The sequence below is a fragment of the Chaetura pelagica genome, unplaced genomic scaffold (genome assembly GCF_000747805.2).
Source record: "Chaetura pelagica isolate M959 unplaced genomic scaffold, ChaPel_1.0 scaffold356, whole genome shotgun sequence".
Taxonomy (NCBI): Eukaryota; Metazoa; Chordata; class Aves; order Apodiformes; family Apodidae; genus Chaetura; species Chaetura pelagica.
This window is the reverse complement of record NW_009953964.1, coordinates 974505-990912: the sequence shown is the minus strand read 5'-3', so window position 1 is coordinate 990912 and position 16408 is coordinate 974505. Positions and strand designations below refer to the sequence as shown.

The following is a 16408-nucleotide window of genomic DNA, read 5'->3' as shown; positions in this document are numbered from 1 at the left end:
GCACCGGGCTTGTCAGCCGGCGATCCAGCCCAACATCTCACCGGGCCTTGAGCTGAAGGGGTTGGTTACTCGAGAGCACCTTGGTCTTGGCAAAACGAAGCCAACCCTGCCTGGCCACCCACTGAGCCAAGAGGCTGTTCTGTGTAAGCTGAACTTGTACAAGAGGTCGCAGAGAACAGCGGTGACAGGACCCCCGGAGAACAGAACAGCGGTGACAGGACCCCCGGAGAACGACGCAAAACCCCACAGCCAAACACTCTGAAAAGCAGCAGCACCATCTAACTATTCTCTGCTAACCAGGAAAAAAACAAAGCCAAAGGAACACCTTAGAGTTTCTCAGCGTGTTTTGCCTCAGACCAATGGCTAAAAAGCAGTACCTAGAGCATCACCAGCAGGTGCACAAAGAGCATTTTGTCCTTGGGCTGCAGTCGCTGACATGCTCGCTGAGGGAACCACCTGCTGCAAAGCCACAAGCAACTTGTGCAAACCAGCTACTTCAGCCAGTGCCTAGAAATTTATGAACAGTTCCTGCTAGCTTTTTTAGTGGGCTCAGCTGGGTTTGCTTTAGGTGAAAATGCTACCATCTGCTACAATTATATAATTAACCTTCATAGTTCAGGCATAATGATGCTCATTAAGGTTGAATGCTTTTATTGGCTGAGTGCTGTCACTAGTTTTTCATGGAATGGCAAAGGCAACTCTAAGAGCTGCAGTCTGAAGCATAATTAGCAATATATGAGCATTACAGAGGGGCAGGGGTGAGGGGAAGGTGAGAACTAGGTGTGAGCTTTGTTTTCTTCTGTGCTGAGGCTGTAAAGCAAGGGCTGGAGGAGGTTTATTCCATCTGGGTCACTAATCGAATCAGATACAGAGGTGAGGCAGCAAATCTGGAATATATGTGTCAAGGCATCACAAGATTCCTGTCATGCCCTCTTGGCTGTGGGACTTCCAGACCTCTGTCCCCAGTTGTGTAGTTTTGGTGCAGACCTCCCTCTAACAGTTAAAAACAAAACAAACAAAAAAAAACAATCAAAAAAACAGCAGCAAATGAAGTGTTTCACTGAAGAAAATGTCCAGGCTCAAAAACTACGTGGCTGAAATAATCTGTGCATCTAAGACTCCTAAAATATTAGGTTGGGGTTCCATAAAAATACGGACGCTGGTCACAGTACATGTAACTACAGCCACTCTCTGGCTAGATTTATTCAAGAAGAACGTGTAATTCTCTCATGATTTTCCCTGAGCCACCTCGTGTCCAAAAGGTCAGACTCAACACCTCAAATACACATAGAAATAAGCCTCATCACAAGGTATGTTACGATCTTCCGTAACCCAACAATTTATTTAAACTTACATCACAAAAAGAATCTATTAATAAAATACATCAGTTCACACCAGTCTGCATTGCCATTTTTTAAGGGTAAGCATCTTTCTTCACTTTATATTAAAACTTTATAGAGGTAAAAACTACTGCATTGTACCCGCAGTTCTTGAAATCGGTTGTAACATGAGGCAGGTTACAGAGGAACTTTCAGAGCTAATTACACTTCAGTTAACCTCACATTTTTGGCACATCTGAATGCTTTTTATTTTCTTTTTAACATATAACAATTATACAGCAAGTCAGAGAATCATTGACATAAAGCATCACTATCCAATGGCAAGTGCTGCCTAAAAGCATACAAAAATTGCATCATTTGGTTACAAAATAGATATTTTTAATTCTTTATCCTAGCGCTTAACACTGAAGTGCCATGACAGAAAAGGGCCAGGAACAGGGCCAGCCTTGCTGAGTTGTTGCTGGTCACTTTGCTGCACGGCCTCACTTAAATAAATCCCAGAGTGGTGTTGGTGGTTCTTGCCTGGCCAGTCAAGGCCATGCTCTGTCAGCAGCCTCCAGCAGGTGTGAGGCCACGAGTCACTGTCACCTTCTTTCTCACACAGGTTGCTGCTCAAGGGACAAAGTTAACATGGTTTGGGTGGTGTTCAGGAGGGCCCATGTTTCTGCAGACCTTGGCAGTTCAGTGGCTACAAATTGTGCAGTAGAGGAGGGCTGGAGAAGGGCTTGTAAGCTACTGCTTGGCCTGGTTTTCCCCTGCTTGGCATCATAGCACCTGCTTCTTTAGACAGCAGTGTGTTTTTAAGCAGGAACAAACATTAATGGCAGTGGTGTGCCAGGCACACATTCAGACAAGTGTCTGCAGTTACTTGCATGAATTTTTAAAGCCTGTAGCTTGTGGGTTTGGGTGATTTCTGTTGTACATCACAAACTCCAGCTGCTATGAGCTTCTGATGTTTTATTAAAAATAAAAAGCAGCCCATAGTACTTGAAACAAGTATTGGTTTTTTCCCTGGCTCTTGAGCTGTACAGTTTCATTCAGAGTTTGGCACATTAAGTACTGATTGTTTCATGTTTCACTGATTGCAGGCTCCACATACTGATATTTATGTTGTGAGATGGCTCTTATATTGCTTATGTCCCTTCTCTTCAAGTTGCTCTGGTAGTAACAAAGACATACGAATGACCTGCTGCAGTTAAGATTTAGCAGAAGGAAGCAAAGCACGTTAGAGCTTTCTGGTTGCATGATAGATGGTCACTTTTCTTTAGAGGGAAATAAACATTTATTTTTGTTGCTGCAGGGTTGCATCTTGTGCATCTTTCCAAAGGCCCAGTCAAGCAAAAGCCCCATTTCAACTTTCCTGCTCATTTTTGCTGAAGCCCCTGATCTGAAATACTTGGGTGAGACCAGTGAGTGTTCCCAAAAGCCGCTTATGGCTGCTAGGAATCATCTCTGAATTTACCTCTCTTAGAGAAAGAGAATTGAAGAAAGGATCATAATACTTGTTATCTTTTTTTTTTCACTCATAATGGAACAGTTGATGGGATGTTTGAAACAGAGTAAGAAACTTGAAGGTATCCATGGTATTCTTTGCATGTACTTAGTGACCCTGAAAGCTAGCCCTGCCAAAAACCCTTCAAAAATGAAACTGACTCCCAGAGTCAATTTTTGCCTCACATTTACAGTGAGAAGTTATCCCTGCATTGACTTCCATTTCCTATTCAGCATTTGCTCCAAACACAGCTGAAGCTGACAGGAGTCCTTTGAGAGGCACGAGTGCAGGACACGCAGCGGAGCAAAGGGAAGGGCTTTGGCTGGATTGATCCTTCTGCCCCAAGTGCCAGAGCAGGATGGGATGGAGCTGTGACATCTCCCTTGTGCAGAGAAGAGAGGGCTGCTGAGGTGGGAAGACGTTGCCTGAACACCTTCACGTGGCTATAGTGCAACTTTTGCTTGTTTAAAAAGCTGTGGAAAAGTAGCCAACTGCTTGGTACCAGAGTGGGGATGATCAGGCAGCTGCAGCCCAGCTCATACCCTGGGCTCAAGGGACAGCAGGATTAAAAGCCATCACATTGCAGGTACACTCTGGCCCCGGCAAGATTTTCCTGCTCTTTACAACCTCTGCAAGTTAAAGTGTCAAGGTGTGACAAAATATGTAGCAGTGCATTCCTTATATTTCATATACAAAAAAAGGCTCAAGGCTGGGAGCAAGAAGGCACAAACTTGGGAAATAACATAGCTGAGGAATTTACACAAAAGTACTATGTCATTTATTAGGCATTACTTAGCACTTATTTTACTTTTTCCCCCCCAAATTTCCCGAAGCAACATATATTTCCCCACTTCCTTTCCCTTCGTCCCCTTCTTTTGGATAAAGCTGCCTGTGCTCTATAGATACAGTTGCTGAAGAATATACTGTGAACACAGATAAATACAACATACACAGCAAAGAAAAAAAAAAATGCATCCTAGTATTACAATAGTCAAATAACGTCGTTAGCCTCAAGCTGCAGCAGTGCCTACGTGCTACAGGGAACCAGTTCAGGACCAGCAAGCGGAGCCATGGCACAGGAGCAGGCTGGTGTGGCAGAGCCTGGCAGGGCAGGGACCAGGGGGAGGCCTTCCCAGGGGGCTGGGCAGGTGCTGTCAAGTCTCGGGGGTCTGCTCTGGGAGGAGACCCCCCCCTGAGCCTCGAAGATGTCTTCAGCACAGATCAACTTGGTGGTGGGTCCTTGGAACACCTTTACATTTGTTCGTTGTGCATACGTAGAAAGTCACCCCCTCATTTCTCCTGTTAGGCTATGTTTTCTTTATATATATATATATTTATTATTTTTTTTTTAAATTTCAACTTTTGATTATTTTTTTTCTTACAACTGTTAAAAAAGTTTCATGGTAAAAATAACTCACTATATGATACATATACCCAAAGTGGTGCGATACTTTATATAATAAAAGATGAAAATAGTCACTTTCCATAATAAAAATAAGTTCTATTTTTCGTTTATTTTACAATATACTTAATAATTCTTTTCTTCTTCTTCACTCTGAAAGTAAATAGGTCCCGTTTTGATAGCGATTAAAGTGGCAGGAGACTGGAGAATGGCTTTATAAGCATTTCGAGCAGCCGCATTCCACGTGTCTCTCCAGTTCTTCCGTGAAGGTGGAGCCATCCACACACTGGAAGAAGTATTTCCGCCTTTTGCTGCGCAGGGGGACGCAGCACTGCCCGCTGCCGCAGCTCCCGCGGCATTCCAGGCGGGGTACCTTGGAGGCAGTGGCACAGGAGGTGTAGCCCTGCTGCTTGCGGACGACTTCTCGAATGATCTCTCCTTGGCAGAGATTCTCTGGGCAGACAACAGAGATGGAAAGAAGAAAAAAACAACAACAAAAAAGATGTCACTGTTTTGCCAGCTGTTCCCCGGGCACCAGCAGACAGCCCTGAGGGTGTAAGGCACTTCCAGAGAAGTGGCAGGAGCAGGACCTTTACTGCTTTCTTCTCTGTACCTGCTATCAAAGCAGAGCCGGTGTTACACAAATGTGTAATATCCGGCTGCAGGCTGGAGCCAAGCCGGCCTGCTGGCTTTGATCAGCTGCTCTGGAAGTGCCTTCATGAATGCTGAGTGTTGAACCCTGCAACACTCCTTCAAAATGTGAATTGGTTTTCAGTGCCTGCTTCTCCGGATCAAAGGTCAGCCTGCTCTGCCTGACATTAGCAATCTGGGATACCTGCAGATGCCTGTGCTCGTCTGCAGTCACTCTGCAGCAGCCAGATACATTTTGGTGAGGCTGTACAGGTGTAATTTGGAAAGACTGTGGTTCATTTGCTGGAAAGGCACAACCTAAATAAAAATAATACAAGCCAGCTCTCTCCTTCAGTACAGGAACAAAAAAGGCAGAAGGGATGAAGAGGGAACTCACTGAGTGATGCCTTTTCAGGTCAGGACAGAAAAGCTGGACCCCAGCAAAATCCAGCATGATCTATGGGATTCCCCAGGAAACTCAGCCAGCTGCCTCAAGGGGAGGAAGCTGAGAATATTGCCACTGTAGACAAGCAATACCTCCTGCCTCCCAGCTCCTGCTCATGACATCTGCAAAGCCTAGGGTAAGACCTGCTTCCCTCACTGTCTGCTGAGGGTAAACCCCACAACAATGTCTTTATCTGACCAGAACCCTGGGAAGAGCAAACCTTGATGGTTTACGATCTCTAGAATAAAACCCTTCGTTACAGATGTCATCCTTTCCATCTGCTTGGTGAGCAGCTAGCTAGCTGTGGTGTGGCTCTTTTCTCCTCTGCTCAGAGGCTGACCTAGCTTTATCTTCTACTGTTTACCCCCAAACACAACCCCGTGGAAGAGCTACAGCCCGAGGTGCCCGCAGGAAGGCAGCCAGCAGGAGGAGCCGCGCCTACCTCTGTCGCACTGCTCCCCGCTGTAGTTGGGATCGCACTCGCAGGAGGCTTCCCCGTGCTCTGAGACCTTACACTGCCCGTGGTTGCATTTCAAAAGCCTGCAGGGACTTGAGGAATTGTTCTTCTTGTCACAGTATGTGCCTGTGTAGCCCTCCGTGCACTTGCAGGTGTAAGCAACGTTGGCCGCCATGCACTTGCCATGCAGACACCTGGAGAAAGAGAAGCATTTAGAGCTGGACCGTGTCAGATCTGAGAGATCCTGTTCCCAGGGATGTTTGGTTTTGGCATTTCTGCCTTTTTAGTTCCAGGATACTAATTCAAAAGCAGCCGCTCAGTGTCAAACACTCTGAAGAAACTGTGTTTTCAGTGAGTGCTGGACAATGTTCAGAAAATACATTTAGAATTTGCAATCCTTAGTGATTTCTTTGAACATGAGGCCCCTCCATGAGCATGGCCCAGTGCTTGGCATCCACCAGAGACAGCTCACGTGTGCAGCAGCAGCAAGCACAACCAAGTGCCAACAATCAAGCTGCATGCCCAGGCTTCCTTAGCAGAATTACTCTATAAATATCAGGTGATGAAAAACAGTGTGATAAATGAAGGTGCTTGTGGAAAAGCTATGCACAGACTTACACTTTGGCAGTTGTAGTTGAAAGATTCCCTGGCTCACATGGTTTGCAGTGAGCTTTGGTATTTCTGAGGAATACCACATGGAGGGGGGTTGATGGTTAGCAGGTTCTTTGACACCATTCCCACTTCTGGGACGGGGACAGACTTGGAATGGAATGAGGTCAGGGAAGAATGCAACATTGTCCAGCCAAGGAAAAACTGCTCAGAGCTTATAAACCTTTGCTATACCAGGGCCTACTTGGCGTAAACTCATGTCTTTATCTTATTTTTATTTATTTTCTTTCTAGTACTTTAAAATTGCCAACTTATGTTGATCATTTCATTTTTAAACTTGGAACTAAAACCACAAATAATATCATCAAAATTCCAGGAAACATTTGAGCCTCCGTTTCTTCACTTGGGTCTTCATACCTGTGGTCTGTAAACTGTCAGGTGCTTCTCAACACCTGTCAGGGCTCAGTACTTTGCAGAGTTAGACCAAGAAGCAAGTTTGAAATGGTACCTCTGCCAAGCTGTATTCCTGCCCTTAAGAGACTGACTATTCACTGTGTCAATTTACCTGTCAAAAAATAAGTGCTTGTGAAAAGCCCCTTCCACAGATAGTGCAACCAAAGGAGCTTCTTAAACAAAAGTACTTCATCAGCTTGTGAAACAGCACTAAGCTGTGCAGACTGCAGGTCTGGGCTGTTTCCGTGTGTCCATGCCATAAGTAAGCTACTCATCCAGCATTTCTGATGGAGATGTTGCTTATTGAGCCTCTGAGCTGTGACTGCTTTGCACTCCTGCTGCCTTGGCAGCCAACTCCATGCTGTCCTTTAAACTTGCACCTTAAAAGGGTGTTTCAGAAGGTCATCTTCACATCAGCTATCTGGGAAGTGCAAAACTGTTCACTTTGGAGTGCATAGTGGTCTTCAGGGAGTTAGTCTGAATGCTGGGTCCAATGCCAGTGTGAGCATTTCCCTAAACCCTGCACCTCCTGCTCACACAGAGCTCTGCTCTGGGTACGTGCAGACACCACATCAGAGGTAACCCATGCCCGTTAACAGATTTAGAGACACAGCTGAAAGCATGACCTACACTATTAACACCTTGCTCACTCTCCAGGAGGAAGAGCTCATTTGGAGAGTGAGCAACATTAGAACCAGAAGTGGAAATTGAGAGTTGCCATGGATGCTGACTCACAACTGTCAATGATTTAATGTGTGAACCCAGCACCTCCATAAGTAGCCAAATGCAGGTTTACAAGATTAAATGTGAAACACACATTAGCTGTAAAGCCTCCACCCTTCTGTCTGTTCATGCAAGCTTACTTGTGGTTAAGACATGGGTCTCCAATCTCCTGGTCACACAGGGGGCCCGTCCAGCCTGGGTGACATTCACAAATCACACTTGTTTTCTCTAGAGACCGGCAAATACCGTGCTTGCAGATGTTACAGGATTTGCAGCCAGGGAGAACTCCCAGTGACTGCTGTGGTAAATCCTTGAAATCCTGCAGCTCGTTGTTGATGCGGACATCGTGAATACATCCATGGAAACCACTCGGTGTCTTATCTGCACCCTGGCGCATGGAAGATAATCCAGTAGAGGTCGGGATCCCTTCAGATTAAAACAGAAAGGGAAGGCTTACTCACAGTTACAATGATAGCACATACATTGTAATTGCTAACATTTCTTTTCTCACAGCCCCTTACAATATTTAAAGAATTAATTTGCATAGGACCTTTGTGAGGTAGCACAGTCTCACTGTCCTCGTTCTGGAAGTGGAAAGAAACAAAAATAAAATCACTTGCCCAAGCTGACATAAGAACTACATGACACCCCCCCCAAACAACAAAGAAAAAAACCCAGGGTTTTTTTGGTCAATGTCCATGTGTTCTTGCCCTTAGATAATACTCCTTCTGTCTAGTTTAATAGCAATTATCCTTCTGAAAGGTTTAAGAATGTCTTGACTTGGCTGCAGGTAGCTGCCACTTCTGGGATACAGCAAGGAAGTTTGGCATTACTAGATGATTGTGTTAAGACAGGGAGTGGTAAAAGTGCACCCCATTGGAAGGAGTGCAGGGAGCTCCAGAGGCAGGGCAGTGCCTAAGGAGGCCTAGACAAGTCTTTGTGGCAAGATCCTCCATCTTCTTCAAGCACTTGGAAGAGTTCAGCAGATTTCTTTTGGATGTTGTATTATGCCCTGCTCCCTGACCTCTGGTTGGACTGTGTTTTATTTATTTTCTTTCTAGTACTTTAAAATTGCCAACTTATGTTGATCATTTCATTTTTAAACTTGGAACTAAAACCACAAATAATATCATCAAAATTCCAGGAAACATTTGAGCCTCCGTTTCTTCACTTGGGTCTTCATACCTGTGGTCTGTAAACTGTCAGGTGCTTCTCAACACCTGTCAGGGCTCAGTACTTTGCAGAGTTAGACCAAGAAGCAAGTTTGAAATGGTACCTCTGCCAAGCTGTATTCCTGCCCTTAAGAGACTGACTATTCACTGTGTCAATTTACCTGTCAAAAAATAAGTGCTTGTGAAAAGCCCCTTCCACAGATAGTGCAACCAAAGGAGCTTCTTAAACAAAAGTACTTCATCAGCTTGTGAAACAGCACTAAGCTGTGCAGACTGCAGGTCTGGGCTGTTTCCGTGTGTCCATGCCATAAGTAAGCTACTCATCCAGCATTTCTGATGGAGATGTTGCTTATCGAGCCTCTGAGCTGTGACTGCTTTGCACTCCTGCTGCCTTGGCAGCCAACTCCATGCTGTCCTTTAAACTTGCACCTTAAAAGGGTGTTTCAGAAGGTCATCTTCACATCAGCTATCTGGGAAGTGCAAAACTGTTCACTTTGGAGTGCATAGTGGTCTTCAGGGAGTTAGTCTGAATGCTAGGTCCAATGCCAGTGTGAGCATTTCCCTAAACCCTGCACCTCCTGCTCACACAGAGCTCTGCTCTGGGTACGTGCAGGCACTCACCACATCAGAGGTAACCCATGCCCGTTAACAGATTTAGAGACACAGCTGAAAGCATGACCTACACTATTAACACCTTGCTCACTCTCCAGGAGGAAGAGCTCATTTGGAGAGTGAGCAACATTAGAACCAGAAGTGGAAATTGAGAGTTGCCATGGATGCTGACTCACAACTGTCAATGATTTAATGTGTGAACCCAGCACCTCCATAAGTAGCCAGATGCAGGTTTACAAGATTAAATGTGAAACACACATTAGCTGTAAAGCCTCCACCCTTCTGTCTGTTCATGCAAGCTTACTTGTGGTTAAGACATGGGTCTCCAATCTCCTGGTCACACAGGGGGCCCGTCCAGCCTGGGTGACATTCACAAATCACACTTGTTTTCTCTAGAGACCGGCAAATACCGTGCTTGCAGATGTTACAGGATTTGCAGCCAGGGAGAACTCCCAGTGACTGCTGTGGTAAATCCTTGAAATCCTGCAGCTCGTTGTTGATGCGGACATCGTGAATACATCCATGGAAACCACTCGGTGTCTTATCTGCACCCTGGCGCATGGAAGATAATCCAGTAGAGGTCGGGATCCCTTCAGATTAAAACAGAAAGGGAAGGCTTACTCACAGTTACAATGATAGCACATACATTGTAATTGCTAACATTTCTTTTCTCACAGCCCCTTACAATATTTAAAGAATTAATTTGCATAGGACCTTTGTGAGGTAGCACAGTCTCACTGTCCTCGTTCTGGAAGTGGAAAGAAACAAAAATAAAATCACTTGCCCAAGCTGACATAAGAACTACATGACACCCCCCCCAAACAACAAAGAAAAAAACCCAGGGTTTTTTTGGTCAATGTCCATGTGTTCTTGCCCTTAGATAATACTCCTTCTGTCTAGTTTAATAGCAATTATCCTTCTGAAAGGTTTAAGAATGTCTTGACTTGGCTGCAGGTAGCTGCCACTTCTGGGATACAGCAAGGAAGTTTGGCATTACTAGATGATTGTGTTAAGACAGGGAGTGGTAAAAGTGCACCCCATTGGAAGGAGTGCAGGGAGCTCCAGAGGCAGGGCAGTGCCTAAGGAGGCCTAGACAAGTCTTTGTGGCAAGATCCTCCATCTTCTTCAAGCACTTGGAAGAGTTCAGCAGATTTCTTTTGGATGTTGTATTATGCCCTGCTCCCTGACCTCTGGTTGGACTGTGTGGCTGCATCTGCACAGGCAGGTCCTTCAATTTCCAACCATACAAGGCCTCGGGATTCGTAACCCCACTGTTAAAGATGGTCTTTAAACCAAAACAGCATATTTGTTTAACCCTGTGTTAGGAGGGAAGTTGCTAGACCAGGTGATGTACTTGGAGAGCTGGATAAAATTGTGGGCACATGAAGGCTCAGGTCTGTCTTAAAGCTTAGTGTAGGTCAGAACAATTGCTCTGGGGTAATTTAGTCAATGACTTTCACTAAACAGTCTAAAGTGGAAGGGCAGCTGGCATCCATGGAGATGGATGGAGCATCCATGGAGTGCTACACGCAGAGAGGAGGCACATGCAAAGCAGTGAAGGTTTAGAAGGAAGTGAGAAGAATTTTAATGGGCAATAAAAAAAAAAAATAAATTTCCACTGAGCCCATGGCTTCTGGTATCCAATAGTCCTTCATTTCAGGTCCCAAATTTGTCTTGTGAATGCATTTTTGTAGGTACCTTTTGAGAATTAGTATTGATCCACAATGCTCATCCATTAACACAACTTTTCCACATGAATACCTCCCAAGTTCCTTGTGTATAAGTTGCTGTGGGGTTGGTATTTTTTATGCTGTGCTAGAGGGAGAAATCATGATAGCCTCACCAGCAGATTATTCTTGATGCATAATACTCTTTAATAGCCTGCGACCTTCTTAATAGAAGCCAATTTTGCAAGCTCAGCTCTGTACAAAGCAAGATTAGCCAGTTTTCTGATGGATAAAGGCAACATTCAGAGTTCTTTTAGAAAGGTGTTATTAAAGGGACTTGTTTACAAAAGGCTTGAACAGAAAAAAGTGGTGTTGGTAAGAGTTTCTGCTGTTGGCTTCAATGATCTGGTTAGACAAAGCCTGAAGACATTCTGAGCCTATTATTGTTCTGCTGACTTTTGTATTTAGAATAAGCTGACTAAAAATTCAAGAACTCTGTGTTGCTGAAAGGAGATTTCAACATTCAGTCCAGAATAAAGCTGGGGGCTGTGGGGAGTGGTTCTGGCAAAAACAAATCAATTGGGCAGAGCACAATTCATTCTGTCTCTCATATCCAGACACCTAATCAGTGGGATACTCATTATTCTGAGCATCTGTTCCCAACCCCACTTGGCCACTCCTTCCCCCAAAACTCAGTACAGAATGGGAAAAAACTTCTTAAATATATTTCTAATATTGAAGCTCTGGCTTCAGTTTCCAATGAGAAAACTATTAGCCAAGAACTTCTTAGCCAGCTTGTGTGTTAATATGGTTTGGAGATTTTAATATTTTTCTTTTTTTTTTTTTTTTTTTCCCCCAATATTTTTTTTAGACCCCTATAACATTTCCAGCAGAAATTCAGCTCATTTATGGCATATTTAAACCTACTGACTATTTGCTTTTTTTGCTGTGACTGTTTGTGATATTTCCATTGTATTCTTCAGCCACAATATCTTGCTGCCAGCTAGTTCTGAAAGCTTTAGAAATGACAAACTGATGGCTCTTGCCATGGCTGCATGACATAGAAACTGCCTGTGCAAAAGGTTAACTTCCCTGGTCTGACCAAGTGAGCTTGTGCTGGCTGTGGGGTGGGGTGCTGGGGTGCTGTGGGGTGCTGGTGGGGTGCTGTGGGCTGCAGAATCACAGAGTTGTGACAGCAGAACAGCAGTGGTGTGGTTCCCAGGCTCTCTGTTCAGGGAAGCATCCTCTAGCAGATGGGAAACATTTCCCGCTGGTTTTCTCTCCCTGGAAAATCCTCTCTATAGGATGGAAGATGATTTGCTTCTGAGAAGGCTTGTTAAAATCTCAAAGTCTAGGGCAACTCACTATACCTCCAATGTAGAGGGGTGTGTTGAGGCTGGCAGATGGCTGTTTCTGGAGTTTTCCTAGGCTCTTGGGAGTCCCCTTGTCCACCACCAGATTCAGAGTTTGATTCAGCATCACGAGTTCCACACTATGAAACTGCCCATCATTCACTGTTTCCACACTAAAAGAAAAACAGAGAATTAGGAGATGAGGTTAACAACAAACTGCCTCTGTGCCATCCTGTGTCCTGTACTACACCTTGCAAGGCTCTGCTCCCACTCCATGCTTCTCTAGGGTCACTATGTTCTCAACATTTCTAGCATGAACACCCAAGATATAAATTTAAACACTGCAGGTGGCTGTGCGGACAGTACCTACACACATAGAACACTTGAGAGGGTGGCTCATCAGGAGAGCAGCTGCTGCAGCTGCGTTTCCCAGGGCAGAAAAGCAAGGATGTAGCTACATGTTACATTATTGGCTTTGGTGACAAAATTACTTAAAATCGCCAGTTCTGTGCTCTCAGCCACAGCTTGTTGCCCCTCAGTCACATTGCTTGATGCCCATGTTGCAAGCTGGAGCACTGACATGATTCCTTATTGTATGGTTAGTCTAAGCCCACTTTCCCAGGGGCAGGGAGGGGCTGCAGTCTGGGGCAAGGGACAGCAGGGGCCCCTGAAAACAGTATTTCCACACAGCAGAAGTGTCTTCTAACTGCATGTGGAGGCATGAGGGCAAGCTGAGCTTCTTAAAGCCAGAGAAGGAACTCAGGAGGTTTTGGCTTATAAATGACTGAGATACTTTGCTCAATACGATACCTACCTACCTGAATGCATGGAAAAGTGAAAAATTGCTACTCCTCTTGAAGAAACACTTTGGTGTAGATTGAGGTAGGAATTTGGGGGCAGGAGGGAGGGAGCACAGAGCCATCTGAGCAGGCAACATATTAAAGGCACTATTATTATTCATTGCTAAGGCTTTTTTAACACTGATTTTTCAAATGCATGAAGCCTGCAGTGAGTCAGGTAACTCAACAGCTCTTTGCAAGTCTTCACCTTCATTCACAATTCAGTCTCCCAGCAATTGAAAGATGTGGTGGTACAAATCAATCTGCATCATACTATCATTTTTTATGTTCAGGGCAGCTTCAGCTCTCCATTTTTTATGCTGCATGTTGAAATTCTCTAAAAGAACTTGATAGCTTCATGCACTCCTAAAAGGGAGGAGAGGCAAGGGTGGGATTACCTGCTCTTGAGCAAAGAGGGTTTCAAATGAGTCTGGTAGTTACTGAGGTGGTGGCAGTTTTCCATGGCTGTAGATGTAATGAAATGGTACAGCCCCTGTCCCATACACTGCAAACACCAGTGCATCCTGACAGCCTAATGGCAGGAGTGGTTACAGCCCAAAGTGCACTGTGGGCTATGGAAACTGCCCACATGCCAGTGTTGCCAACACATCTTCAGCTTGGCCTGCAAGGACCCATTTCCAAACTCCTCCTAGCAGGCGCAGTAGCTGGGTGGTGATTGTGTTACATAAGGATAAGGAGAGAAAACACCAACTGTGGGATTTAGCATCTTGAGATACTGCTTAGCCAACAATCTGGATTTGAGATTGCTGCACAAGTGGTAAATACCACATTAACATGTAAAAGCTTAGTTTTAAGGGTGGGTTTTAGCTCATTTGAATGGCCCAGAAGCTCAGCATCTTCTCTCAGTAAGTTACAAAGCCATAGGTCAGATTCCTTCAGCTGTTTGGTACAGCTGCAATGTAGAAGTCTCTGAGCTATTTACCCAGATTCTCTTTTCTGTCAGTGGAGAGGAACAGGCACATTTAAGGAGTGACTCATCTCTGAGGATGAACCACCTTTTAGCAGGGTCCACCTCTCAAACTAGGTGACCTGCTGCCCATCTTTAGCAACCAGGCCTGCATAGCTAATGTGTGAGGCCACTATAGCATGGAAACAGGACCTCAACTCCAGAAACATACTACATGACTTGGAAATTACCAGCATTCAATTGTTTCTGGAAGGAGTTCTGTTTTTGTAGTGTTTTACAGTAGACCTGACATAACCAATTATACATGAGCAATGTCAGGCAGAAAGTCAGCACCGTGGGTGTTTCTGAGGATGTGCTTGTTTAAGAAGAGCACACTGCTGTTTCAGAACTGAGTTAATGTGCCTCTACTACCCCACAGGTTTTTGGGATGAATCACGAACACATATGCCTTTAAAAGTTCACATAAAGATTACACAGATTATAAGATGACAGCAGTATGTGAGCACTTTTATTGCCTGGCTTTACATAAACGGGAGGTAACTTAGTTCTGCCACAGAACAGCTCCCAGGAAAGCTCTGCTGGCTGAGCTGCTTGTCCTTGACCTGCAGAAAAGTGGCTGGGTTGGCAAGAGAGCAAGGTCTTGAGAACTTGGGGCTGCTGGTGCTGTGTGTTTTTAAGAACAAAATAAAGATGACATTGTATAAAAAAAAAAATCCTGATCTAGTTCATCCTGTACCCAGTCTGGCTCAAAACACAGTTATGTCAGGGCCACGGCAAGGGCAGTGAGTTGTGTGGGCCAGGATAAGGGCTGGGGACTCATGCTGGACTCCTTCCCAAAGGGGATGTGGTGCCTGCATCTCAGAAAAGCGAGTCTGTCATCACCGTACCCGAGTCTGCTGTATTGGGGCCCACACCTCTAGCAGCCTACTTTGTGGATTGACAACTCAAACGAGCTTGCAAACAGCTGGTCCAAACTTTCTGTTTAGATATTCTTGAATCCTAAGTATCTGCCACATTACAAGAAGCAGCTGTGTTACAGCAACTGCTGACTGGGTGATCCCTGTGTGCTCCCTGGCATATCTAACTGTGGTGTTGCAGTGGCTGATTCATATGGGTGAAGTACTTAGACTCCCAGCTGAAAGGTGTGAGATAAACGGAAATGCCTATTTGTAATTGTCCCTCTGCAGAAGTGCCAATGAAGGGAAGAATTGTGGCCAAAACCCACCAGCTCTGACAGCTGAGCACTGAGGGGGTGGGATGGATGGCTGAACGACAGGGAACCCTTCCCTGGTGGGATCGGTATCTGAAGCAAATGCACAAAACTATGTTGCTGCCTGAAGAAGGCCAAGCTATGACCATTTGTCAGAGGACAACATTATCATGTCTGGCAGGGCTGGCTCTTCCCTGGGCCAGGATTTCATAGGCATGAATCACTGACTCCTCCACAGTGTGTGCTGTTTCCAGATCCTGCCTCGACTAACGGACACAAAAAAGATGTCTGTGTGTCCTGGCAGTGGAAGCAGCCACCACACATGGGACTCACACCCATCAGCATACCCAGAGCTGGTATTTGCTCCAGAAAGGACGTGAGAGGTCCTTGTCTGCGGGTAAAGTGGTTGATATTATTAAATTCTGAGTTTTTCAGTGTTTAACTCTGAATTCAAATAATCTTTGCCCGGATTTTGGGAAACAAAGTCATTTACAGCCATCACCCAACACTGCAGTTTTGTGAAGCAGATGAAATCAAAACAGGCAGAGCACTCATTTGCTTTTTAAGAAGATCCAAACACATGATAGCAAAGCTGGATGTGGACAGCCAGGATGGCAGGGAATCCCCAGCCAGAGGACACTTGTGCTGAAGCCCTCACTGCTGTTGCTGACAGGAAGACCTCACAAAGCCTTTGGACTTCGAGAGAGATGGAGGAGAAACCAGCGGTGAGAGAAATGCTGCACGAACTCTCCTCGGAGCCTCTTATGTATCTGGGCCTTTAGGAGACTCAGCAATCGTCTGAGGCAGCTGGAGACAGTGGCTTGGCTGGAGATGAAGGGAGCGAAGCCACAGACGCTGCGCAGCATCGCGACGCGGCACAAACTTGCTGTGCTCGGCTGTTCTGTGCAGGGGCCCCTTCCTGACCCAGCGCTGTGCGAGGGGCTGGTTAGAACCCTAATGCGGCTCTTATCGGGGATCAGGCGCTTTTACCGGGCTCTTCCTTCCGACACGGCCCGTGCGACGTAAAGAGCTGCCCCGGGGCGGGGGCCTGGCGTGTTGGACCGGCCTGCCGGCGGG

The 16408-nt window shown here is 45.5% G+C and overlaps 1 protein-coding gene across 1 annotated transcript in view; it reads right to left on the bottom strand.

Moving 5' to 3' along the window:
- Nucleotides 1-4210: 4210 nt before the first annotated feature.
- SLIT3 (slit homolog 3 (Drosophila)) overlaps nucleotides 4211-16408 on the bottom strand; it is a 485523-nt gene continuing 473325 nt past the window's right edge. The window contains exons 33-36 of the mRNA XM_010001942.1: nucleotides 12373-12527; nucleotides 9640-9925; nucleotides 5752-5960; nucleotides 4211-4687 (exon numbers count right to left, since the gene is read on the bottom strand). Of these exons, the coding sequence (XP_010000244.1) occupies nucleotides 4449-4687; nucleotides 5752-5960; nucleotides 9640-9925; nucleotides 12373-12527 (889 nt within the window). The 3' untranslated portion in view covers nucleotides 4211-4448. The remainder of the gene's footprint in view (nucleotides 4688-5751; nucleotides 5961-9639; nucleotides 9926-12372; nucleotides 12528-16408) is intronic.